The sequence below is a fragment of the Orbicella faveolata genome, unplaced genomic scaffold (genome assembly GCF_042242905.1).
Source record: "Orbicella faveolata isolate gen_17 unplaced genomic scaffold, um_ofav_v1 contig_26, whole genome shotgun sequence".
In the NCBI taxonomy this organism is placed as follows: domain Eukaryota; kingdom Metazoa; phylum Cnidaria; class Anthozoa; order Scleractinia; family Merulinidae; genus Orbicella; species Orbicella faveolata.
The window spans coordinates 5,558,150-5,584,061 of NW_028301554.1; the positions used below are offsets into that span (position 1 = coordinate 5,558,150).

General features: G+C 38.1%; 1 protein-coding gene and 1 long non-coding RNA gene across 3 annotated transcripts; one reads left to right on the forward strand and one right to left on the reverse strand.

The window, feature by feature from the left end:
• Positions 1–1,858: 1,858 nt before the first annotated feature.
• LOC149107792 (acid-sensing ion channel 4-B-like) lies at positions 1,859–11,745 on the reverse strand. Its single transcript, XM_089296191.1, has 15 exons — positions 11,735–11,745; positions 9,530–9,827; positions 8,760–8,892; positions 8,074–8,346; positions 7,951–7,965; positions 7,241–7,376; positions 7,048–7,151; positions 6,461–6,624; positions 5,469–5,579; positions 5,029–5,149; positions 4,593–4,671; positions 4,039–4,096; positions 3,456–3,517; positions 2,592–2,667; positions 1,859–2,017 (listed from the first exon to the last, which is right to left on the reverse strand). Exons 1-15 carry the CDS (start codon positions 11,743–11,745, stop codon positions 1,859–1,861), a joined length of 1,800 nt encoding a protein of 599 aa, XP_089152317.1.
• Positions 11,746–18,617: 6,872 nt separating this feature from the next.
• Positions 18,618–20,603, forward strand: LOC149107793 (uncharacterized). 2 transcript variants are annotated; one of them, XR_016209265.1, is made up of 4 exons: positions 18,618–18,885; positions 19,433–19,715; positions 20,117–20,256; positions 20,502–20,603. It is a non-coding gene; the product is annotated as an uncharacterized LOC149107793 (long non-coding RNA). The 2 variants fall into 2 exon arrangements; XR_016209264.1 differs by lacking the exon at positions 18,618–18,885 and adding an exon at positions 18,922–19,188.
• Positions 20,604–25,912: the final 5,309 nt, after the last annotated feature.

Sequence of the window (25,912 nt, forward strand, 5' to 3'; positions counted from 1 at the left end):
GCTTTTCCAAAACGCGCTTCAAACCGGAGGGATTGAAAACGCTGGTTTTTTGTTTTCGTGTGGACGGAAAACATTTTGAAAACGGAGCTTTTCGAGAAAACGATGGCATCACGATAATCACGTGATTTCCCTGACCGAGTTTTCCTCAAACACAAATCTAACATGACCGGTCATTTTTGCAATTACAAATTTCTCCGGCGTAGTGTGGATGGAAAACATTTGATGCGTTTTCAGAGTGAAACTTCTGTTTTTAAATTTCTCCCGTGTAGTGTGGACGGGTTCCTAAATACATAGTAAAAGTTACTTTTGACTAATTACTGTTGTGTCCGTGATATTTATATGTCATGAAAACACATTTCTGTTGAAACTTTTCAAATCCCAAGCTAACTAAATCAGTTTAAATACATTTTTCATCTGACAGCTACTGATAAAAACAAGTCTTCAACTGCACTAATTAAAAAGGAGTGCAAATATCTTGTGATCTTCGTATGAATAGTTTTTGTATAGCAGAAAACGAACACCGACTACCACATTTTCCCACAGGCCTTATTTCTAAGGTAAACCCTATCATGTTAGTTTTTGACAACGGGCAGCTAAAGAAAACCACTACGGCAACTGCACCGGCAACGTCCCTACACGAAGTGTTTAATGAACAATAAAATGGCTGTGCATGTTATAGTTGTGGGTACATATCCTTGCTGTCTTCTGTAAAACTACAAAATGAAATGACCAAAATCTGCCTTGTCCGGATAACGTGAACCACGACGGCTAATTTTTAAAATTTATCTTTCAAATTTTACGCTGTATTCCATACTCAGTTTGGAGAGTTTTGACAAACAGAAACAAACTAAATGACTTTCGAGTATCGCGAGATTGGTTGGGAAAATATAAAATCATTTTTTTAAACGACGTTTTCCTCTGCGTGGCCGTCTTGGTTACTTAAACTCCTTAATGTACCCGGTTCTTGCGTATTGCGGGGGAATTTTCGTGGAAGATGAAAGTACATGTCCACTTGTACAAACTCCGCGTCCGATCCGAGAATTCTGAAACGGAGAATGATTAGAAAATAACTTGATAGGGATTACTTTGGCACTGAATAAGGTCTCCTGGGAGATTAATTCTGTTACCCAAAAACTCATTAACATTAAAAAATGACATTTACGGTAATAAGTCGATCTGAGGACTCAAACATACTCTTATGTTATAAAATGCACATGAGGCACATGTGGTGTGGACAAATCGAAATATCTACAAGTAACCGGAAACAAAGTAATAATGTAATAAATGCGCGCACGCACACGCGACTAAAATACTATTAAAATAAACTATGTTGATTTAAATAAACAAGGCTTAATTTTCCATCTGAAAAGGACTTTTCGTATCACCAGGAACTTACCCTCGAATCAACCGATCACAAGTGATTATAGAGAATCCCGGACTCGAAAACCGATAATATGTGCACTGTACAATCAATACCAGAAAACGTTGAGAAAGGTATTGGAGTGCTTAAATACTGTAAATGTTTTAAAGACAGCCAGACGTGTTTGGGGATATCTCTTCAAAAAGCATACCTACGCGCGAGGGCTTCATAATTTCTTTTTGAGAAGGAAACACTGATGAAGGGTTTATTCCCAAAATTTCTGTCTACAACATTTACAGTACGTAAGCATTCTTGCTTATGTCTATCAACTTTTTGTGTCATTTATTTTGAGTGCTATGCATGCAGGAAATATCTATTTTGTGACACTGTACAATAAGCACAAACAGAGACTTAATCAGTACAGTGGTAGTGTTGTGAAGACCACATCAGGTCATAAACACGTGTGAAGTTGCTGGTGTAAGAGACTTGACCTCCTTTCTACTTCATTGGTTTAACCTTGCTTTGTGGCTTTACAAAGCTCTTCATTGCGTGATGGAACAAGATGCAGAGTAATTCCAGAATTTCTGCGCATGTCAGAACAGATACACCAACCCACATCCCCATGTTGCCTCCGATATCTGAGATGAAATTTACCAACTAAAAAGAAGTAAAGGTACTTTAGCAAAAGTTCGAGTTAAGATGTCGAGAATTGGAATTCACAAAGGAGTTAAATGTTAATGCATGTTACGTGTAGTTGGCCTTTCGTAGGAAAGACGAGATGTCTTACGCAATGAACATTAACAGTAAACGACACAAGTAAAAGTTCCTTGGAAATGAGGAATAAAAACTAGAAAGTTAACCTTTAATGATCATTCTAAACACAACGCCGGAATAATCACAAATCATTTTTCTTGAAATATTATAAATACAACAGTGTATTGGAATCATGATCTTTTGGTTTCCAAGAGTTTTTTTTGCATGTTGATATTTCGAAGTAGGCGATATCAAGTAGTAGCAAAATTCTACTCTATGGATTTCGCATGGAATTTAACTCTTTTTTTATGATGACTGTTGACGAAAAATGTAAGATTGTCAGTTAATCACTAAACTGCTTTATAACACCTGTGCAGAAAGGCGCGTTTTATCTACTTTAAGCTACCCAGTTGATCCTGATTGAGACGTCCAGTTTTAAGTGTGAATTTAAAGTATGAAAAACGGTCCCAATATTTACCCCATATCCTATGTTTTCCTCGATCACTTCGTAATTCAGTTCTTCGAAGAAAACATTCAATTGAAGCAAATATGAGCTGAAATAAAAAGCAATTGTACGCTAAAATGGTAAAAATTTCTCCGTTTTTGTCTAAACCTTAGCTTCTAATTCCAATAATTGTAATTTCTTGTCATACTTTAAAATTTGAGAGTAAAACTTTAAATATAATTTATAATTTAATAGGCAGTTTAAGAAACAAACTTCAATGCAACTATATCTCCACCACAAGTACGGTAACCCCAAATACAACGGACCAAACACCCCACATTGAGTTTACGTTTGGGTATTTTTTCTGTATAGTTTGACTTTCGGGCTCTTTCAGGTTTATTCCAGGGAGTTTCACTTTCTCCAATTAAAACCCTCTCTAAGGATGACTACTCTTTCTTTTACTGTGAGATGTTCGCCTTTCCCCAAATGGTTTCTTGTTCAAGACCTTCAGAGATAGGAAGATTGGTATTTCAATCGACTAGTGCCAATGTCAAGTTAAAATCAAATTCAAAAACAAAACTGCAGTTCCTTGACTTTTTTTCCTCTTTAAAAAACTTTGAGCTGTAAATCAGATAAGAATGGGTCCGGTGGGTGTTTCTCTGGCGCCATGTGATGACTGGTATCCTACGTACATGCCATGTTAACTTCACCTTAAAAGTGGAAAGAGTCCTTTGCTCATTTGAAAACGGCACTATGTTTTAGAGTGAACTCCGCGTTCCCTCATCTATTGTCAAATATACATTGAAGTAACCCCAACCTGTATGTTGCTCTAAGACAAAATAAGCTCTTGCAGTAAAAAGATATCCCTGTGCAAGTGTTCAGCTGCCATAACAATACCTTATTTGGTTAGGTGGTATGTTTGCTTTGCGCAGATTTTTCGCGTCTCCTCGAATGATGTTCTGTGTATGAGTTGAAAAATAAGAGTTACCAACTTACTCAAAATACCTCACTTCGCGTACATAAGGGAGAGAAGTTATGCGGTCCATAAATTAGTTGCTCATTGAAAATGCATCTTGCAATACGTTGCTTATAAGACTAAGATTTTAAGATTTCGTCTTGAAGTTCGTCTTTTTAGAGCATAAGTAACACTTTTCCTAATGCACTGTGTTTTTTTATGTATTTGCATTATGTATTTAATTTGACACGGTTATCTCAAGCAAACATTCTACCTTATATTAGGAAAAAGAGACCGACCTTAAACACTCAAACAGACTCCATCCCAGCCAAACTGTTCATAGAGTTATGTACATTCTCTTGCTTTTCACGCCTCGTTTTATTTCATCTCTATATATAGCGTTACCAAACTTATAACTATTTGCATTCAATAATGGTGACATATCATCGCCGAAACGTCATGTTTCAATTCGCTACTGTTTCTTTTAGACATTATAGCCAGACATCACATTTTGTCTTTCTTTACCTCGTATGCCAAGGAAGGGAACCTTGCAGTGGAGATGGTCAGTTTGAAAACATCTTCACTGTAAAGCAAATAAACCAGGACAACTTATCACAGTGTTTTGCTGTAGACAAATTATCATGTCTCATCGTCGATGCATGCATTTCCTTACTCTCTTCGAATAATTCTTTTTCATTGTTTTTGCCGTTACTATTGTCGGAATTCGAATGTCTAGCAAGGAACCTTGGAGGGAGTCAACTATCACGATTCGAACTTGAGACGGAAAGAGCCTGGACACCAGTATGGTCTACCCGCCGTTCCCGCTCTACCCGCTCTATTGCTTGAGATCGTTCATGATCAGCTGTTGTGCTTGCATAACGTGTGTTGTTTTTTAGCCACTTGTTTTCGAGAATCGTCAATTCATCAAAGGAATCCCTGTAAATCCTCAGTAGTGTTACACAACGAACCACACTAAATACAATCTCCCTGTGCAGATATGCCTTTTAGCAAGGTTCTCTAATTATGATAAAAATTGTGGCTTCTTGAAAAGTATAAAAATGTAAACGAGTTCAACTTACTTGCAAGGTGAAGGACACTTTCTGGTGCAACCCAGGTTAGACTTTCTATACTTTTTTATTACCCCAGCTAAGCATTTTGCTGAAATAAAATGGAATCCGTTGAGTGAGAACTGAAAAGCAAGAAAGTTTTGAAGAGCAGAACTTTCTTGTACTGTCTTCGAACAATACCTAGTGCAAACAAGTGCCCTTTTGAGCAAGATCTCCCATTAACGTGAAAAAAGGTTTCCCTTTAATGCCCCTTTAAATAACTAAATGACAGATTTCTTTACCCATTTATATACCTTAACTTGCGAAATCCCGACCCTTTTTTTATTTACCTTAAGTCTTAAAAAGGTACCCCTTTTAAGAGGAGCCTTTCAATTACAGGGAGTACCCCGCGCAGGGGCGGAAGAGGGGGGGGGGGGGGGCGGGAGATGAATGATAAAATATACCATACCAACAGTCGCGCTCATTACATCGCATACACGTTCGTTCTTGCTGGCGTCCTTGGGAAACCGGTACTCGCGGCAGTCACATATTTCCATCTGTTTGTCAGAAAGGCAACTTTCCTTACAGGCCTAAATAAGGGGAGAAAATGTATTTATTCCTTTACAAACCAAAAACTACACTTAGTTTTAAATCTTTCTTTAAAACATGCAAGAATGCAGGTCGACAATATACAGCCATAGGATAAGAATAGTCATTTCAGGAAGTGTTTCATTTAATGCAATATCCGATCTTTATAAATAAAATAAATAGAAAATTATTTGTTCGCAAAAGCATGTTTATGTCTCGTCTTTGTTGTCCCTGTGATGTCTGTCATACTATAGTTATGCCATGCAAAATGTAATACTAATTCCTATAGCGTCTGTTTTTGATCTGATTATAACGACTCACAGTTGTGGAGTAAGTTGCGTTGTACTTCAGTCGATACAGATTGTCTTTTCCAAGACCCTCCTCTCCCATGCAACCTCCATTTTTAAAGGGATCGACCCTTTTAATTTGAATCTACGGGGGAAAAAAAATGCCACCTTGGTTTTCATCACAAGAACGTAGGTACAATAAACTCAAATGGACATGATTATATAGGTGGGAGTACCTCAAATGATCTTGACCCTCGGAAGTACAAAGGGGAGGAAGGTGGATGTTAACTCCCCATAACATTTTTTTCAAAGTTTTGAGACTTTCAGTAGCTGTTCATTCATCCTTCGCGGAAATTTTGATATGTCAATTGTGTGTCAACTCTTTTAAACATACTTGTTAATTTTTTGCAGTTTTCTTCGTCGAATTGCAGCAATTGACGAATATCTACATTTCAGAAACATTCTGGCTTGATTTGTATTAATTTCCGATATTTCTTGACTTTTTAACAAGATCCAAGATGGCGGATCAAATGACGTCATTTGACTTCACATGACGTCATAACCAACAAAAATGCTGTCTTCTTGTAGAGCAAGTTCAGGGCTATCTGCTCAGTGTAAATGTATTTCGCTATGCCTTAATGGGACGAAAACCCAGCGGTAATGCACAAATCGTGTTTGCTACCGCGTGAGCTCTTCCACTTCAAATTTTCACCCCAATTTGTTATTAGATCTTTAATTGCTTGATGCGATTACTCATTTATCATATGACAAAGAAAATTACGAATGCGCCCATAAATTTGTATTGCAGTGCAAATTAAAGGTTAACGATAAATTGACCTGCTTTTAGCCAATCACAATGAGGTAATTTTCTCAGTCACATAATAAAACAAGATATTGGCTAAAATCAAATTACCAAGTAACTCCAATCCTTAACAATTTTAGAGCATATGAAATGAACTGGGAACTGCAACCAAATTACAAGAAGTTAGTGGTATGACATAAGAGTTTCAAAAACATGTTCACAACCTTTCTCATTCCCACGGAGGTTGAAGTCCCAGGTCCCACGCTGAATCCTTTTTCGTAAGGAAAAGGAACCTTTCCTGGTTTTCCAATGTGAACACGTATCCCAGCATCCTTTGTCAGATCTCCGTCGTACTCGTTCTGTTCCACATTTATTTCCAGTAACAAACCTAAATAATATATAACCAAATCTCACTGGATCGCAATCTGATTGGCTGCACCGGACTACCTAATTAGACAACGAAATGGAACTGTCTTTCCCTGAAAGCCAGGACTATGTTCTTGTCTTTCACACACAAATCGCATGTGTGTGATTTTTCCAAAATAAAGTGGATATTTTGTTTGTTTGTTGTTTTGTTTAGTATCTAATTTTTGAGATCAAGCAGACAAACCTTTATTCTAATTTTTGAGATCAAACAGACAAACCTTTATTTTAAATGGGTAATTAAGTTTTGCCATTTTGAGCAAGTGGCATAAAATCCGAGTTTCAGGGACGTTTTCAGCATTTCCAGCGTTTTTGATATGACGTAATAAGAATTACAAGTGCAAACGTTTTGTCTCCCAAGGTAAGAAAAAGACACCCAAAAGCTTACCATTCCCAGGTCCCGGTCCACCGGCCCTAAGACCTTTCTTTTGGTTAAAGGAAAAACAGTTTCCATACGTGTAATGCCAAAAGCCAGTCCAATAGTTTTTTTTACTAGAAAGAAAAGAGGAAAACATAACCATTGAGCGACATACAGTGGCAATAAGAGTCTGAGTCAGGATCAAAACATGCACACTACTCACTTGCATGAGCGCCCTTTAAAAGTACATTCCCGAAACATATCCTTAAGCTGATGACCCAGCTTGGAAAGCTCCTCTTCTGGCCAAGTAGCCAAGGCCACATGCAGTCGCTTTTGCATGACCACAAAGTCGTTCAGAGCTGTGAATCATTGAAGCAAACGTTTTAAAAATAACGTTAACTTTCCATGAGTTGTTACATGACTCCATGAGTAATTACTCGATCATTATCAAATTACAATACAGTATACGTCTGCGGTTACATTGGAAGAGTTCAAGAGAAGATGAATGGTGAGAGAGTTATCCCTAAATGTAAGCTCCGTTCCCAAGGTAGTCCCTCTCTAGTTATTTTTACAGATGATACCCAGTTCTCCCACGGATAATATATATTACAACGTGCGTTGCGTGGATGTTTACGTGGAGGATGGAAATCAGGGTGACGTTGCTTGAGCTGTCCAGGTGAACTAGTTTCGTGACACAGGTTGGCGATTTTTAGACCGTCTAGGGATTTCTAAAGGCGGGAATGATCTAAAAATAGCTTTAATAGGGATTACCTTAGGAATAAAGCCTACATGTTGAATTGATTCTGTTACCCTACATTCTCTTCCGACGACATTAATTAACACATACGAACTTACAATTCTTCCTACATTAAAAGCGTCCAAGTGCAAATGAGATCCTTAAGACTCGCGTGGTGACAAGTTCCTTTCACTTACGAAGCTCTTTTTCATCTTTGTCCTTTAAGTCCTCTTTTTCCTGTTTGTCCTGTTTTTCCTGTTTCTCTTGTCTCTCCTGTTTGTCCTGTCTGTCCTCTTTGTCATCTTTGGCCTTTTCTCCACCGTTCTTTTTCTTTTTTTCTTGTGCCTCTGTTGTCGTGGGCGATGGAGTCGTCGTGGCTGCTTTCTTTCGCTTTTGTTTGGTCCTCTTCCTCGACTTTGCCGATGGCGTAGGCGTTGAGACTACGGATATTGACGCTGATGGCTGCGCATGAGCAGTGGACGCACTTGCAATACTTGTTAGTTGTATGCTGTTTATATCGTCTACTCGACTTTCTTCATGCGGTTGTAAAGGACCATCTCGCTTTATCTTCTCTTTCAAAAGAAAACGAATCACTCGTATGAGATCCTTGGACGATAACCACTTACCGACTCATTTAATATAAGAATTACAATCTCATTTCCAAACATTTCCTTAAACTTTACTTGTAAGAATTGGTCGTGACTTGTTTACTAAACATTTTAATTTTCGACATTGTCAGGAGAAATTAGGTGCTATATCCTGAAAGGCAAAACAGAAAGGAAAATGTCTTTTACACTTTCTGCTCTGCTTTAAGTCGCGTTTACAAAGATCGGAGGGTGGTAGAGGGAAACGCGAGAATAAAGGGGAAAAGATAAATCGGGAATAGTGCTCGCCCCCAAGAGTTCGCGCGGCCATTTTTTTCTCGCGGTTTTCTTTCACGTCACGCATAAAAGAATAAGCGAAAGAGGGACTACTCAAAGTCTAACACTAATAAAGTAGAACTAACCTTGGCTTGTATTTTTGAAAGTGTTTAAGAAGTTTTTGAGATACTGCTGAAGGAAAGACGATTTGTCGGAAAATATTTTACTCCGACGGATAATGTTGTGGTTGCAAATTGTCACAACTGGAAAGTCGATATCCTGACAAGCAACCACAAGATTGGATTAATAAATGACCTGCCTAAAGTAAATTGGTATATGTGAAAATAGAGATTTTCAAAGCTTATGTAATGTTTCAACACTTTCTTTATTTTTTATACTGCGGACTAAATTCCTTTTTACCTTGAAAATACCTAATATCCTTTTGCGACAGAAACATACTGTATACAGGTAGCCTGAAAAGTCAGATTGTCCGCCCGGCGGGAAAGATGCCAAAATTTTGAGCGCGATAATTTTGTCTGGCTGTTTAGGCTTATTAATAGTTTTCACGCCATACGTAGTATCAATAATCATGGCTCGCTCACCTACGGTCGAAGCTAAAGTTATTACTAAAGCAAGAAACAATTCTTAGGCTTAAATGAACTGCAAACAAGAGAACCTCTTGACCAACCAAAAAAGCAAAAATTTCGATTATCATTCTCTTTTTACCCCTCTAGAAACGTATAGCTCAACCTCGTACGGCAAGGCCTTGTTTTGCTAGCAAGTTTAGTAAGTTAGAGTCAGTTACAACTATAACTAACAACTCTAAATATTGAGACTTTTTTAACCACAGAAATGACTACAGAATTCTGTTCACTATAAAATGTTCCTAAGCGAAAAACTGAAGACTCTCCCTTACTTTGACATGTTTCATAGCGATGTAAGTTTCCACCGGTTTGCTTATGTAATCCTGCGCAAGCCAAATGACTTGACAGGAAAACATAGTGAAAGCGCCAAGGCATGCCATGACCCAGAACGCTTTGCGGACATAGCTTTTGCTTTCCACCAGTCTCCCAAACCCATGCGCTGTGGTGTATCCACAGAAATCTTTCAGCTTCTCAATCGTTGATCCACCTTCCCCCTTTTCTGTGATGAACATGTTGTTGAGTTTGATGACTGGTGTGCCTTTAGATTGATTAGCCAGTTTAGTTTCTTTGCTAATGAAAACAAATCAATCAATCAATCAATCAATCAGTCAGTCAGTCAGTCAGTTAGTCATGAATTTAAGTCATAAATCCAAAATTGTGCTACGTGTACCAGGATTAACCCCATAGAAATCCCGAATATTGCGATTTTTCTCAAGTTTTTCACCTTGCCATCAAGTTCTCACACGAACAACTTAAGAATAGTTTTTGTCAGAGACTTATGTACTCTCACCAATGAAAAAAACTGAGTCAAATTGTGAATTGCGTTAAATAAATCGTCGACTTTTTCTCCAGCTTAAAACATTTCCCCACTCATGAACTTAGACAAACGGCTCCATGGAAGGTGTTTAAACGATGATTCCATCCTGTTTATTCATTGGATAAAAAGCACACCCACACTTTCTATGGGATAATCACCATATATTACGAGGTTTATGTTATGGATTGACACCTTCAAGGTTATAATTATATGGATATATAATTACAGCCCACTAATTTTCCCCAAGTTAAGAGAAACCATACACCAACGAAATCAATTATCAACAAAATTGCGACTAAATTAAACAAAAGCGTTACACGTGCAATGTTTTGTATGTTAACAAGAGGTTAACAGACAACGTATTTATATCAAAAGAATGAGTAATGTTGATAAGAAATTACAGTGTGACAAATGTTATAAACTCCAAACAGAATGAAAGATGGAGTTTAAGTCTTGAAAAGATTTTGCTACGAGCCCTTGAGAATATAACTTATAACACCTCTTTGTCTTTTTTGTAATTACATTGAATCAAAATCAGGTCTGATTTCAAAATCAACGCAATTAATATTTTCAAGGTTACAAAATAACGAGGAAGGTGATTTGTAATTGTGTTTATTCCTCTCGAAATTGATCGCTTGGTTTTCAATCAAAGGCTTTCTGATGTACTGGTGATTGCCGAGCAAATGTGTTAATTGCTTACGAAAGGCACCAGGTGAGAAAAATACATGAGACTACGTCTATCAAAAATGCCTGCCGAGATTGAACGATTTGTTAATAAGGACAAACAGCAGGCTTTATTCCCTATATGTATTGATTTCAAATGCAATCTAATCTGTCTGATCACTAATGATACAACTGTCTCAATCTATCTTCAATCTAACGAAGGTCTTTTACAGAATATTTTGATAAAATGTTCCAAACTTTTCTTTTAGTTTTGCTAGCGAAGCTGACTGAAGGCGGAAATATTTCCGAATCCATATAAGAAATTTCAATAAAAGCCTATCATTTTGCATGGCAAAAAAATTTTACGTCGGGAGATAATTTCGATAACGGTATGATACGTATATCGTATGAAATTATGATAACGTCCGTAGGTAAGACGGAAATACTCATGAATCTACAAAAGAAAGCAAAGCAAACGAGAACCTCTGTTTGGTTCAAAACTGAAACCTAACAATTCACATGTCAAAAGCATAATCAAAGGTTGTTAGATGATTTCGATGTAAAAGGTTTGTTATCTTTAAATATCATCTTATGCATCAAATGCATGGTCTATTAATATTACGTACGACAGACAACTAAATTTAACTTAGACAGTCGACTAAAATGTCGTTATATGGTCTGCCCCGCACCAATTTCAAGCCAGTCGCTCCAATGTCAAATGTATTTTAAAATGCAATCAAGTAAGGTACAGTGAAAACTAACGCAATGATATACTAAACATTTCGTTTTTAGACGATTTCGTTGCGTTGAAACAGATTTTGCCAAGTTTTTGTTCCTTTCCTGTTTGTTTCTTGCTTAGGTCTCATCTGGTTTCATCTTGGTATGATTAACACCAATTCGCTAGCGAGTCGTCTCTCATAAAACACAGCGAGTAAAATCACAGCTCTGATAGGTCTGCTTAGTATTTCACCAAGACAACGTTGAAATAGATACTTACCGGTTATTCATTTAACGAATAGGCTTTTCCAGATATTTCATAAACACTTTACAGCGTTTTAGAACAAACACAGAATTCCTAAGGCCATCCTCTGCAAACGTTTAAAGCAGCTGCTCTTGGTTGAACAAAAACTAATTTCATGAAGTTGCCATTTTATTCAAAATTTCCATCTTATAATTAAACTAAAAGATTAGTGTTGTCATTGGTAAAAATGATTGGAAACAATATTCGATATAATTACGAGCATAAGGAGATTGCAGATTGCTGTTATTAAAATCGCCAGGTACTGACGGTTGTTTAATAGCAAAAGGATTTGTTGAAAGACATAAATTAAGGAATAATAGATGCATAACTTCATATTGTATAATTTATATTTTAAACCTGCCCTTACAGCCCGCTTTATAGAAATCACTTTTCATTCTTAGAGGTAATATACATAATTTTCTAAATTTCCAAAGCCTTAGGAAGTGAAAAGGCAACTGGAAGAAATAAATTTTCGCCAAATCGCAGAAAGCCATCAACAATTTCGTTACACTCAACATTATAGTTTGTAAATGAGGGGTTTAATACACTATATATTCTTTAAAGGAGGGTTATTAACGTTGCAAAACAGTTAACAATGTGGGAAATGTCATAATTCCAACATAAACCAAGGTTTGAGTTTAAAATTTGGAAAATAATACCGACTACATCTTGATGAAATTTTAACGTGGGCAACCAAGAACATAAAAAAATTGTCATTATATAAGCAGGACTTATGATAATCAATTTTAGAATTTTTATTGCTTGGATTATATCTGTTCCTCGAGGATTGTATCTGTTCCTCAAATTTTTTGCGCAGCTTATGAATCAAAACTGAGAAAATGTCTCTACTTGTCTCTGTAGTAGAGTCAAGGCGGCGATGAATAGACCATATTCGTATTCTAGATATTAGACTAGAACTAGGTTGCAACTGAGGCTAATGTGGGGAGTCAAATGAAATGCTAAATTACATTCCCGCATGAGCCTCAATTGCAAGCTAGTTCCAGATCAATACCGAGAATACGAAAATTTCAATAGGCCAATTTCGATATATTAAAATTCAGCCTAAAACCATAGACCTCAACACGAGGCTCTGGGGAATAACACGGCTCGAAAATTGAATTTACTGTATATTTGATCTTAAGAGAGAGTCCACCTGAGAACCATGCAGGCAAGTTTATAGTGCACATCACCGATTCCCTCTGAAACTTGGCACACTTGTACAACATCACTAGTCCATCAACCAAGTGCAGCAGTTTGCTTCAACTGTCTATTGTTTGCGATATGTCAATCAAACTGTCAGACAATGAAAAGTGTTCAAATTTGAGGTAAAAATATACATCAAGTTTGATCACTTGTTGCAAGCTAGAAACAACGGGAAATGACATGATATTTTTACATTGAATAGTTCTAACCTCTAACAATAAAACAACGTTGACTAAACTTCTGTGGCTTATCTCATGTGACTTATCTCCCCCTAGTCAAGTCATACCTAAGCAGTAGGGTCTCAAAAGTCACTGTTTGTAGAGATGCGGCGTTTTTCCAATCGAATTGGAAGCTATCTAAAGCTTGCCAAAGAAATGATCTTTCAGTTTAATTAGCAAAAACTCTGTAAAGGACTCTGTGGGAAAAGCTCTCTTTGCACCGAACTAACGTTTGTTTGTGACAATATACAAATGAACTCGACAAGGAAGTACTGTCAGATCGGAGTGGAAATAATAATACGTAAAAAAAACGTTACTTAACGAGGAGCGAAACATCGTTATGAAACATTTTGAAAGTCCAATTTAGTTATTTTGTTAGTATTTAAGCTGCTGTTAGTTAGTTGGCATTTAGCTGACACCTTAAGCGCTGAACGAATCTATGGAGCAAAGATAATGCCCATCTTCACTTAGTGCGGCCAAATTACGCTTGGTTGGTCAGAGACACGTAAGTGCCAAATACGAAACTTGGAACAACGAAGTCACAGGATTATTATGCAAAACTCCAAATGTCTAAACTGTGAACTCCGCCTATCCACAATTGAAATTTTTTTAAAGAAAAAAGTTTGTTTATTCGTTTTTCATTGCCTAAAAGGCAATGTTTGTAGTCCTTTTAAAAATTATTTTAATTTTTAACCCACGATTTTAATACGAGGAACAGCGAGACCACCATTGCTCTGCCGAAAGTGAAACTTGACTTTGCTCGGAAAAGTTTTTACTTTTTAGGTGCTTCAGCTTTTCATTCTTTACCTTTAAAAATCAAGCAAGTTAGCAGTAGGGTACTATTTAGGGAGTCTTTAGATCAACTTGTTGTATAGTGTAGTTAATAAGTTACGAAGTCATTCTTATCTTATTTTAGTTTTTATCCTTATATTATGTTATTTAGACCGGACCCCTTTGATAACAGTATCTTGCGCTGAAGGGCTATCCTGCATAAATATTCGTTATTATTATTATTATTATTATTATTATTATTATTATTATTATGATTTATTAGCTAAGCCGCAAACGTCAGAAGTTGTCATGCAAACCTTGCACCCAAGTGAGATGCAATGGTAACCACCAGAGCATTGATTTTTTGCGTTGTTGTTTTACCAAGTAGAGCACTAACTGGAACGATTGATTGCGTGACAGAGTATATCAGTTATGACATCTTACAGCTGTATTTGTATCAAATTTCAACCCGATTTTGAACACATTACGATCGCTAGGCTTCTTTTGAATGCTCCGTTAGAGGGCATTCCAAGAAAGATTGTGGTGTATCTGATCGGACAGCACCGTGCCATTAAAGACCTCTGTTATAAAACCACATCCGTGGGTGTTGAAGCGAAATGGAAACTTTGTTTAGTTGACGAGGCGGGAAATTCCCTTCGTATTTGCCCCCTTCACGATTCCCTTGTCAAATGGCATATGATAACGCGTTGTCGATGATGGTGAGGGCCTGTTTTCAAGGAGGTAGGGTTACCCTAGTAGACGGGTTAACCCTAACTGGGAGGCAAAAGATAGTCCGGGTTTATAAGCAAAATTTCACAGGTAGGGTGAACCTACAACCCAGGACAACTTAATGCGCGGTTACACTCAAAAGGTATGGAAACAATAGAAAGTTAACCCGGGTAGGCGGGTTAGCCCTACCTGGAGTGTTTACAAGGGAAAACGTTAACCCGCCTGCCAGGGTTACCCTAGCACACAGGTAGGGTAACCCGCCTACCCGGGTAACCCTAGCTGCCTTGTAAACACCACGAAGAAAACAAGAGGAAATATTTGAGTGCTAGGGTAACCCGCTTGTTAGGGCAACCCGCTTGCTAGGGTAACCCGCTTGCTAGGGTAACCCTCCCTCCTTGTAAACAGGCCCTTATATCCGGGGGTACTCCCATATAAATACGACGGGGGTGCTCGTCGTACCTATAGGGGTGTAAAAAGCGGTTATCGTACCTCTTAGGGTGTTCAGCCTAAAAGGTCCACAACGGAAGCTTTCGCGGTACCTTTTAGGGTATTGAGCTGAAAAAAATACGACAGGAGATATTTGATTTTTTATTTTTTCGCATTTACACCAGGAATTCACATTTGTCCAATAAAAGAGTGTACATTCAGTTTGGATAACAAGGCTTTTACAAGTTAACCGCTAATTAGTGTCTTCATTGCTGTTAAAAATTATGGAAGTATCAGTTAATTTGCTGTTTTAGAATTGGTATCTCTAAGGGGTGGAAAAAAATTTTAAGCCTCGCCCACAAAACGGGATCTTGCTACCTCTTAGGGATTCTTTCCAAAATTTACGATGAGCGCCCCCGTCCTTTTTACATGGGAGTCACCCCTCCCGAGCTTATATGTTACTAAATATCACAGGGATAATAAATCCAGCGGAACAGGTCTAAAAACCGACCGATCCCAAGAACTAGACAGCACTGAATTCCCGATCGGGTCAAGCAACGCCATATCACACAGCAGGAGTATCGATTAACGCCCAATCGAGTTTTCGAGTAATCGGGTTAGATTTTTCACGACTCTGGATAGAGTTGTACCAAGCACTCAGTAGAGTCTCGAGGGACTGGGTACTAGTTTTAAACAAAGTGGCGCCGGAAGGAAAACAATTTATGGAAAAAGTGCAGTAGCCGTTCGTTTAACGAGATAATTGCATCTTTAAGCCTTACGAATTGTTTTTGGTCATTGAAACTGCATGCCAGGCAGAAATAAAACTAGTGGCTCAGAGGTTTGTCCTTCTTCTGGATCAATTTGTCCGTGAATGTAAGCTAGCAGCCGATCGATGAGGTATGTTGCGACTTCCGTGTGGCTTGATTATCTGCCTTCCTCGTCGTAAGGCTGTTACATCCAAGGCATTTTATAACAAGATAGCTTATTAACATTAACAGCTATAATTGCGTTCGTAGAACGCAGTCCTAATGCAGACTTGACTCGAGTTTCATGGGACGGTGGACCTTCGTCCAAAGTTGCGACACCGATTTGGCCGCCCCGCAGCAGGGGCGAAGCGAATGACATCATCGCCAAACCATGTGCTGTACATATCTTTCGAGTGCGGGTCTTTGTTTCGTTCAAGTGCGGGTTTTTGTGGACATTTACACGGTAATTTGGAAGCTGTAAGCATTCAATTGTGCTCTCAGCGTTGGATTTAGGTGAATTTAAACGCCTCGACGGTGGCATTTATCGAAATCTGATGGAATTGTCCTTGTTTAATTTATTTGTTTTAAAAAGAACACGACTTTGAAGTGCCTTGGCTTTCCGGATGTTAACCGTGGGAAAAACTATATTTTGATTGCATTAGTTGATTATTTCCAGTCGCGACAGACACGTAGATAGCTCAGTCCTTATCCGGTTGAATATTGTTTGGAATCGGAGGAAAAGAACTCAGAAGGCAAGATCTATAAGAGTGAGCCTGAACCAAGGAACGGCAAATTATTTAAATACTGTCTACCTTGTTCATCAGGGGAACATGACACGCGAATTAAGCGCACGGAGTTTGTTTACGCTGACGATAAACGAGCACACGATTGCAAATGTTTGCTTACATTTGTGCTTCCAGTTTAGAATAATGTTTGTAAAATTTACTTTTACAAATTTGCTTTACGTTCAAACATTACCAGTTAATGTGAAAATATTTAGCACGAAATTTGAAGGCTAAATGTAAATATTTTCGTTCTATTAAACTTGTGAGTCTACGGAAACTCGCGCTGTCACGCAACGTGTCAACAAATGGTGGACTTTGACACTATGATAAATCTGTCTGTATAAAAACCTCGTTTGTCGATGAAAAACGTTGATTTTAGCAATAGACAGAGGTTAAAAGTCAGCCAGTGACATCATTTATATATATTTAATTAAGTGACGGCGTCGAACGCACTCTCATAATCTTTGATTACTTCTAGTTGTAAAAGTTAAATGTTAATATGGACTGGAATCTAGTGCTTACTCAACCGACCTATCCATTATGCTATGACACTCGTAATTCTTTGTTTTCCTGCAATGACATATAGCACGTTTTTGTCCCTCAAAATCTCATGATCGTGTTAAACTTTACAGACTTTTTTTTTGCTTGTATTTATTAACCAATAAAGGCTTCATAAAATAGTAGGTAAAGAAACTTTTGAATACATTTGATCCTTGACAAAGAAGAGGGCAAATGTGATCTTAACTTTCACTCCACTTTTTACGCACGTCAAAGGACAAATCAAATATCTTATGGACTTGCCATATATTTGATCCCTGTCAAAGGCGAGGTCAAACATAACTTTGACTACAGTTTTGACGCGCGTTAAAGGCGTTCAAAGACACCACGGCTTTGCATACCTTTGATCTCTTATATCGAAGGCGTTCAAAGGCGCCATGGCTTTGTGCAACTTTGATCCTATGTCATGTCATGTCAAAGGCGAGGTGAAATATGGGCTTATCCTGCGACTCCTCTTTAAACGCCCTAATAACCCACGTTTTCATAATCTTTTTTGTTTTAACGATTAAATGAAAGTTTGCCTTCTTGCCAATGTGTATCTTTTTTTAATAAAAAAAGTTTTCACTTGGCCTGGAGGTGACGCACTGAAGAAACAAACAGCGGGAAACCCCGGCTCCCCGCGGCTTCCCGCATTTTTCTGGCCAATTAAAGAGGAGACTAAAGGTCAACAAAGTCGGCTGTGAGGAAAGCAGACATTTTTCTTCATTTGGCTTCATTATGGCGGCTGTGGTGAAATTTCCATTGTGTTTTGGACCAGGAAAGGTAAGTCTTTGAATTTCATTCAATTACTTTCAATGTTCAGAGATTGACGGAGTTTAAAAAGTAAATTAAGGTGGCTCGCTATAGTTTCATGATTGCACGCGCGCATAGCTAGGACGAAAGCTCAAGTAATCTGCGCGCGCTCAAAGGAAAATGCTAACGTTTTTTGATTTTTATGACGTCAACATGAGCACAAAAAGCAAAACTGACCGTGTATTTTCTCGCGTTTCCTTCGATGAATTTTTTTTAAATTTGGCCCAGTTGTAACTATATACCATTCCTATAAAATACACTATTTCTTTAAAATCTGTCAGAGCTTATCTAAGATATTTAGAAGAATGACAAATTACAGGATATTGGAAAAACCGTCTGAACAACCTTGACTTTTCACCGATTCAAAATGTCAGGGAATATCATTTCTATAACGTGGCAAAGTACGAAAAAATTTTACCGAAGGAAAGTATAAATATAGGGAGTTTAGGCCAAAATGACAAATATATCTGCCTGTCATTAGATGAGATGTTGCCATGGTAACGGCCTTGTTCCAAAAATTGATAACCAAAAAATAAGCCTTATTTTAACAGTACCCATACTGGTAAATCTCTACAGGGAAAACTTTAAGAGAAATTAACTAAATTTCCTCTTCTAACTCTCGCTCTGCAGGGAGCAGTCCGGGATCGTTATCAGATTTGATAACCATGTGACGTCACAACATGGGGGCTATTTCAAAAACCGGGAATTTTCGTATTCACTTCGCTTTGCTCGTTATTTGTTCGATTATACTCGGGTAATTTACCCATAATTCTATTCGATAATTACCAGAAAAGAAGGAGCCTCACGTGTTTTGAAGATGGCGGTTGAAGACCAGCGTAAACAATGTAAAATGCTACTCGTAAAGTGAAACAGCGCTTGCAATTTTGCATCCAAACCAGGTATGTTTTTCATTTTGTCATTAGCTTTAAGTTACTTGGAGATTTTTGCGGAAATCACAAAAAATATGTCGTTAATCTTCACGCCATATTCTTGGGATTTAACGTGTTTTTAGTGTTGTGCACGATCTGTGAAAAAAGTGCACGGGGGTATTTTGATTTGCGATGTGTTGTTCGTAACGGCGGCCATATTTACAGCTGCAATTGATGTGTTCCTAGGTATTGAGATGGCAGATGCTGGTACCCATAGAATCAAAATAGCAAATTTATGTCGATTTTGTGGATATAGCTTGGTGATTACGTAGGGTAGGTTTATTGTTGTCGAGTTTTGCAGCATAAAATTTTCGTTCCTTTTAAACACGCACCATTCAACTTTAAGAATTACTGGTGGAAAAATCAAGGAGTACGTAAAAGTAACTTACATGAATCATCTAAGCCCCTTCAGAACAAATTATAGCTCTTAGTGAGTCGCTCGATTCATGGTACGGTAGTCCAGGTGGTCGGGAAACCACTTGCGAATCTAACATTAGTTGTTTATTTTCTTTTGAAGGGTTACCATGAGTTCAAAATCAAGGGACCAGAAGGAACTCCTTTTCATGTCCTTCCTGAAAATTGGAAACAAAGACCCATTCGCACTTCGTTGTGTTTTGCCAGAAATTAGAGAAATACCCGAGACACTTCTAGACGTGCCACAGTCTGGTATCCAAGAGCGCTAAGAAAAATTACACTTTGAGAGAAGTTGCTGGAAGACAGATAGGCCGGGTGCAATACTTCATAAACAGGGACCTAAGACACCTTTCGGACTGCGGGAAAATCGGCAATCACATTAAAGGGTAAGTTGCCTATATTTTAGAGTCAATTTCAACAACTCGCGGTCCTGAAATATTTTCCGGAAATGCCGGCTAAACTAGGTCAGTTTTCTGGCACACCAGTCGTTATATAATGAAGCTTATTGTTGGATTTAGCGAGTGAACTATGGTACGAAAACATATTACTTGAATCATAGTTTCTTTTATATGAATCGGTCATTAAAAGCGTTTTTCCATATCACCGAATGCACAACAATAGACTACTGATCTACAACTAAAACAATTTTTCCAGAAATGCCAAGACTTCCAAGTTTACTGTCACATCTCACAACATAAAGTGTTGCATGCACCCACCCATTCCACTGAACGGAGGTGTATCACGAACTAAAGTAAATATACCTGCTATATTTTTGTTGTTGTGCCAGAACCATATCAGGCGAGCCCACAACGACAAAGAGAACTCCGGTGCATTAAAGATGGAAACGAAATGTACAGCACGGCGGAGGGGATTGAATTAGCAATCGCAGAAATGGAATTAGACGAGGGATGGGATATGGCCATCGAGGTAAGCTATTCTATCTTCAGGACATCTGGACAGAGAGTCGACAGAGGGAGGGTCGCGAACTGTTTCGATACTGTTAGTGATGAATCATAGTAGGAGATGTTTCGGTCCTAACCACGCTTCGCTCATGCAAATTGAACGAACTTCAGTTGAAGCTCTCCGCTTGGAATATAGAAGCAACTTGTTCAGTGTCAATTTGTGAACTCAAGATGTATTTACTGTTAGTGTTTTGTTTATATTTTATACAGACTGTTGAACAGCCAGCTTCACCAACTACCAAGAAAATGAAGCCTGAGTGAAAATAGAAGCTATCATATTAGTATCAATAAACAACCCTTTTGTGAACAGAATACCTGTTGTCTACCTTCGTGTGTTTTAACTTGGAACAAATATTATACGGTGTCTATCTGAAAATGAAACTTTTCGCAGTAGCTTTTGGACAAAGACAGTTTTCTTCCATACATCTCTGTTTCTATTCCATAATCCAGTAACCTATTGTGAAGCAAACATACAATTAATTAAATGAAATTGTATTGTGATGTTGTGAAAAAAGTAACTCCTTTCATCGCAGCGCCCCGTCGACTGCCATATTGAATTATGCACTGTTGCTACCAAATAATGTCACGTGAGCGAAAACTTGTGCAGCGATTGGTTAATGGTTTGTTTTGGTCGAGGTTATCAAATCTGATAACGATCCCGGACTGGGGAGGGTGTTCGTAAATATTCTAGGGAGCCACCTTAAACGCAGCAATGGCTACATAAAGAGCTACGAATTGCGTACATTCATGGCAGAACAGATCCTCGGCAGTGAAGACAATTCGGTCGAAGATTGCACTTGACTGAATCACAGTTGATCGGCAAAGCTCTTCGTTAAGAAAAGACAAGACTTTATTTTCAATTCACATATATTTCTTTACAAAAGTTGATAAAGATATATTTTTTCTTACTCAGTCAAGTCTTTTGAATTAAATTGAAGTGTCTGTCATAGCAGAGATTTTATGATCAGTGCTTAAAATATACATAACGTAATGTAAGCTTAAGCTTAACTCTATCTACGTATAAATTGTTGTGCACAACGCCTTTGGTAATTTCTGAGCTTAAACAATTCCCTTGAATGAAAGCTCATGTAAATATAAAGGAAATTTGCATTAAAGGAAAATCTCAGTCAGCCATGCAGACAATCCATTTTGACTTGACTTAATTATTATATTCATTATACTATTGAAAGAGTTGTTGACTCTGAAAATTTAATCTATGGATAAAGCAGGCGTGTGGATCAGTCATTTGGAACTCCACTATCAATCATTTCCAATTGCAAATTCAAACGCTGACCCCAGAGCGGAGACCCGGCGGTCCAAAGGGCCGCAAGCGGAGCACCATAACAATAGGAACAGTGATATATCCTCACTGCATATCCATTACCACATCGCGGTAGACTAAGTTATGGGAGGAGTGCGCGACTACTGTGGCAGCTAAGGTATGTAGCGAGAAACGAGGGTAGCACCGTCAACCGGCACCAGGGGAGGAGGGTGGGGCGACAAAAAACCTTCCTCCACCGGAACGCCGGTAAAATGACAATGATCACTGAAGGCAAAACCCGATAATTGAAATGAAGAGACCGCAAAGCATCATGCCCGCCCTAGGGCATAAAAGCTTGGTGGAATTTGAGGGATTAAATAGACTTCTGCGATACGCTAATTTATGTATGCAGTGAGAATTGCTGGTTTTCAGTGTCACGCAATTCAAAATAGATCAAAATCAAAATCAAAACCGGTCAATAGATAAAGTCCAGAATCTGGGAAATGAAAGAAGGTAAATATGCAAAGACTCTCGCCAAAATTCTGGTCACAGCAATTTTTCTTATGCGAGATATGCGGAGAAATTTATTACCCAAATTTATAGAGATTTGTATGGAGACGCCATGCTGGTGCCCATCCGTATGGGCACCAACATGGCGGTCGAAAACCAACAGAAACATCTGTCACTGAGGTTTGTTACAAAAGCGTGAATTTATCCTTCGAGGAACTCTAAAACATTAAAATAATACTTTTTCTAAGTCATGAACTGTTCAGATAGCCAAGTTCCCCGAAATAAGTCCCTTTTTTTTAACCATCATGACAGCTCCCTAGGCCGTCATGTAAATGCCGCGTCACGCAAAAGTTTAGAAATTCAAGCGTAGTGTATTACAAAACCAAGAACCCATTCGGAACGAAAATTTGTATGAATGTTAGTTTTCAGCTGCTCTTATACATCATTTAAGTAAAATCTCAGGAAGATCAATAGGTCTTGTAGTTCGAATCTTGGTGACGTCATGTGAAAACCAGCTATAGAACCATATGCATGCACAGAAATAGAAACCCATGCATCTCTTTTTTTATGGTCAACACGCCTAGCGGCATGGATCGCGGGCGCGTGCGCCCAACGACGACGACGACATCGCACAACATGGGAGCCATCCAGCTAATACCAAGTCATGCAGTTTTCGTTTACAGCAAATATCTTTGATATTTGACATCCATGTTATGGTCAATTTAAACTAAAACCCTATGTGACATCCCAATCCCTAACAAGTATTTATTATGCACTTATATATCCCTATTTAACTTATGGTTGCGTACTGTGGGGTAATAATTACGAGGCTCTATTGTCACAATTGGTGAGACTACAAAACAAAGCTATTAGAATAATCAACAATGTGCCACTTCGTGAACATATTACTCCCCATTATGTAAACCTTGGTCTTATTAAGCTTCCTGACATTGTTAAATTATATACTTGCCAGCTATTTTATGACCACTTGATTGATGAAAAACCGTCTAATTACACCTTATCTCTGGTATCTGAGCAACATAACTACGTTACTCGAAGTGCATCCCTACAACACTTAAATCCCGGTTTCTCCAGAATAAATATAAGGAAATTTTGTCCCACTGTTATTGGATGGTACTATTGGAATGACCATCCTTTATCTATACGTAACTTAGCGACTAGAAAACGTTTTAAAAAAGCACTCTTCCAGTATTATTTTGCTCAGTATTAATTAAGTCATACCTCTTCCTCTCCTATGTTAAGTTAACTTTTTTACCCTAATTATTATTGTCAATTAAACAAGGGCATCTAATTAGCTTGTTATATTTTTGCCCTTTTCCATTTCTCCTCTTACTTGTCTACTTTATATTTATCTTTGTAATTTTAGAATGGAATAAATAAATAAAATGAAAAAAAAATGAATTGACACCTGTCAAAGAAAGCTATCCGCTGACCAGTGTCAGGTGACCATATCGCGGGTCAGGTTAAGAACTCATCGAGGTCATGTGTTTTTTAAAGATGACCACTGACCCAGTACTGGCTTTCGATAGGGTCGCGGGCCAATGTAAGATTTATTTGTTGTATTAGGGCGACGATCAGGCCAAGGTTGTTCGGAAGGTGGTTAACACTAACCCAGGATTAAAAGTTAACCGAAGTATATGGTTTTTTCTCGCATACAAATGTTATTCACTACATTTGGGTCATGGGCTGCCTTTTTTGTTTGAGATCATTCAAACTCAAAACAGAATGCCAAACAATATAAACAGAAAACCTGACAAAAACTCAACAACCTTGCAAAAGTCAAATCAAATTTTCGCTTAACCTGTTTTTGCTTCATCAGGCTATAAACAATACGGCCCAGAAGCTCTGCAATTAGGCTTGGTTAAATCTATATATTATCTTGATATCTACACAAAAACTACCAAGCTAACTACATAAAAAGGTATTAGATCAGAAAATTTCAAGATGGCGGCCATATTGCATTAACATGGCCGTTCTTTAGACTTCAACCTCTTTTCAACCCCTTAAAGAGATGGGATTCTAATATCGAAAGACGAAGTTCCAGGCAACAGTAAACGGTCTTAATGTAAAAACAAAAACACCAAAATACTAAGGAAAACGTTAGAAGACCGGAAAAGTTGAGTTTCCTTTCATGATGACAGCCATATTAGATCAACTTGGAAAAAAGTTGATGTAAAACATCGGTTGTTGTTTAAACTTCATCCTCTTTTCAACCCGTTCAAGAGATAGGATTCTCATTTCAAGAGATGAAGTTCCAGGTGAGAGAAGACTCTCTTGATATACAGACAAAGACTAGAAAAGTTCTAAGAAAAATGACATTAGACCTGAGATGCTGGACTTCGTTTCAAAATGGCGACCATATCAGACTAACACGGTCGATGTTTGACATCATACTCTTTTCCATCCGTTAAAGAGATGGAATTCTAACATCGAGAGATAAAGTTTTAACTGATAGTTTTATAACTTGATATTCATACAGAAACTAACAAGTTACTAAATAAAAAGTTATAAGACCAGAATAGGTGCACTTTGTTTTAAGATTGCGGCCATATTAGACTAAGATGGCCGTTGTTTGACATCATCCTCTTTTAAACCCGTAAATGAGATGGGAGCCTAATGTCGAGAGATGAGGTTCCAGGCGACAGTAGACTGTCTTGATGTAAAGAAAACAACTAGCAAGGTACTAGGAAAAACGTTATTAGACCTGAGATGTTGGACTTCGTTTTTAAATGGCGGCCATATTAGAGTAACGTATACGTGGCCGATGTTTGACATCATTCTCTTTTTCGCCCGTTGAAGAGATGGGATTGTACCATCGAGAGATGAAGTTTTACGTTACAATTTTATATCTTGATATTCACACAAAAACTTCCAAGCTACTAGATAAAAAGTTATTAGACCAGAAAAATTACACTTCGTTTCAAGATGGCGGCCATATCAGACTATCATGGCCATTGCATGTTTGGACTTCATCCTCTTTTTAACCCGTGGAAGAAATGGGATTCTAATATCGAGTTATGAAGTTCCAGGCGATAGTAGATTGTCTTAATGTAAAGGATAAACCCTAGCCAGGTACTAAGAAAAACGTCACTCTTAAGTGTCTTGCCCAAGAACACAACACATTGTTCCCGGCCAGAGCTCGAACCCGGACCGCTCGATCCGGAGGCGAACGCACTAGCCATGGGGTCATCGCGTCTCCACAACCCCCGACGTAGGCGGATTCAAAATAAGGAATGCGTTGGCAGGGGATATGCAGTTCAACAAAAGCAACCAGTAAAGCAATATTTGAAAATCATTTGAATGTAAGTAGAAGCTGGAGTGTGGGAGTTGGAATTAAAGACAAAGATTATTGGTTGGTCCACAACATTTTGACCACTGTGATGACGCGTACTCGTTATCGATAACAGTACAGACCACGCTAAACCACATTCGATTTGTTAAATATTACATAGCAGGTTACCTGAGGTCGGACCGAATATCAGCTTTAGTACACGCTTTTCCCCTTTTTTGTAAGGTTTCGACGACAAGAAGTGCCAAGGTATGTTAATAACGCACCTACCGCTGAAATTTGGGTAAACTTTATTTGCTCCCATTTCTTGTGCAATCGTGCTTCGTATGCGTTGTTTCCAAAATGCCAAACATCATAGTTGAGTAAATCTTTAATCTCGAAGTGTCCGCATAGTTTTTTAAAGCACGGAAAGAAAACGTGTACAAGTTATCAGATTATGTATGAATGTGGCTCAATAATTAATCATGTTACAAGTCAAGTCGTTGCGTTGTTGTGTTTGATATTATCAAGCACAACAAAGCAACTGTTACGACTTCCTCT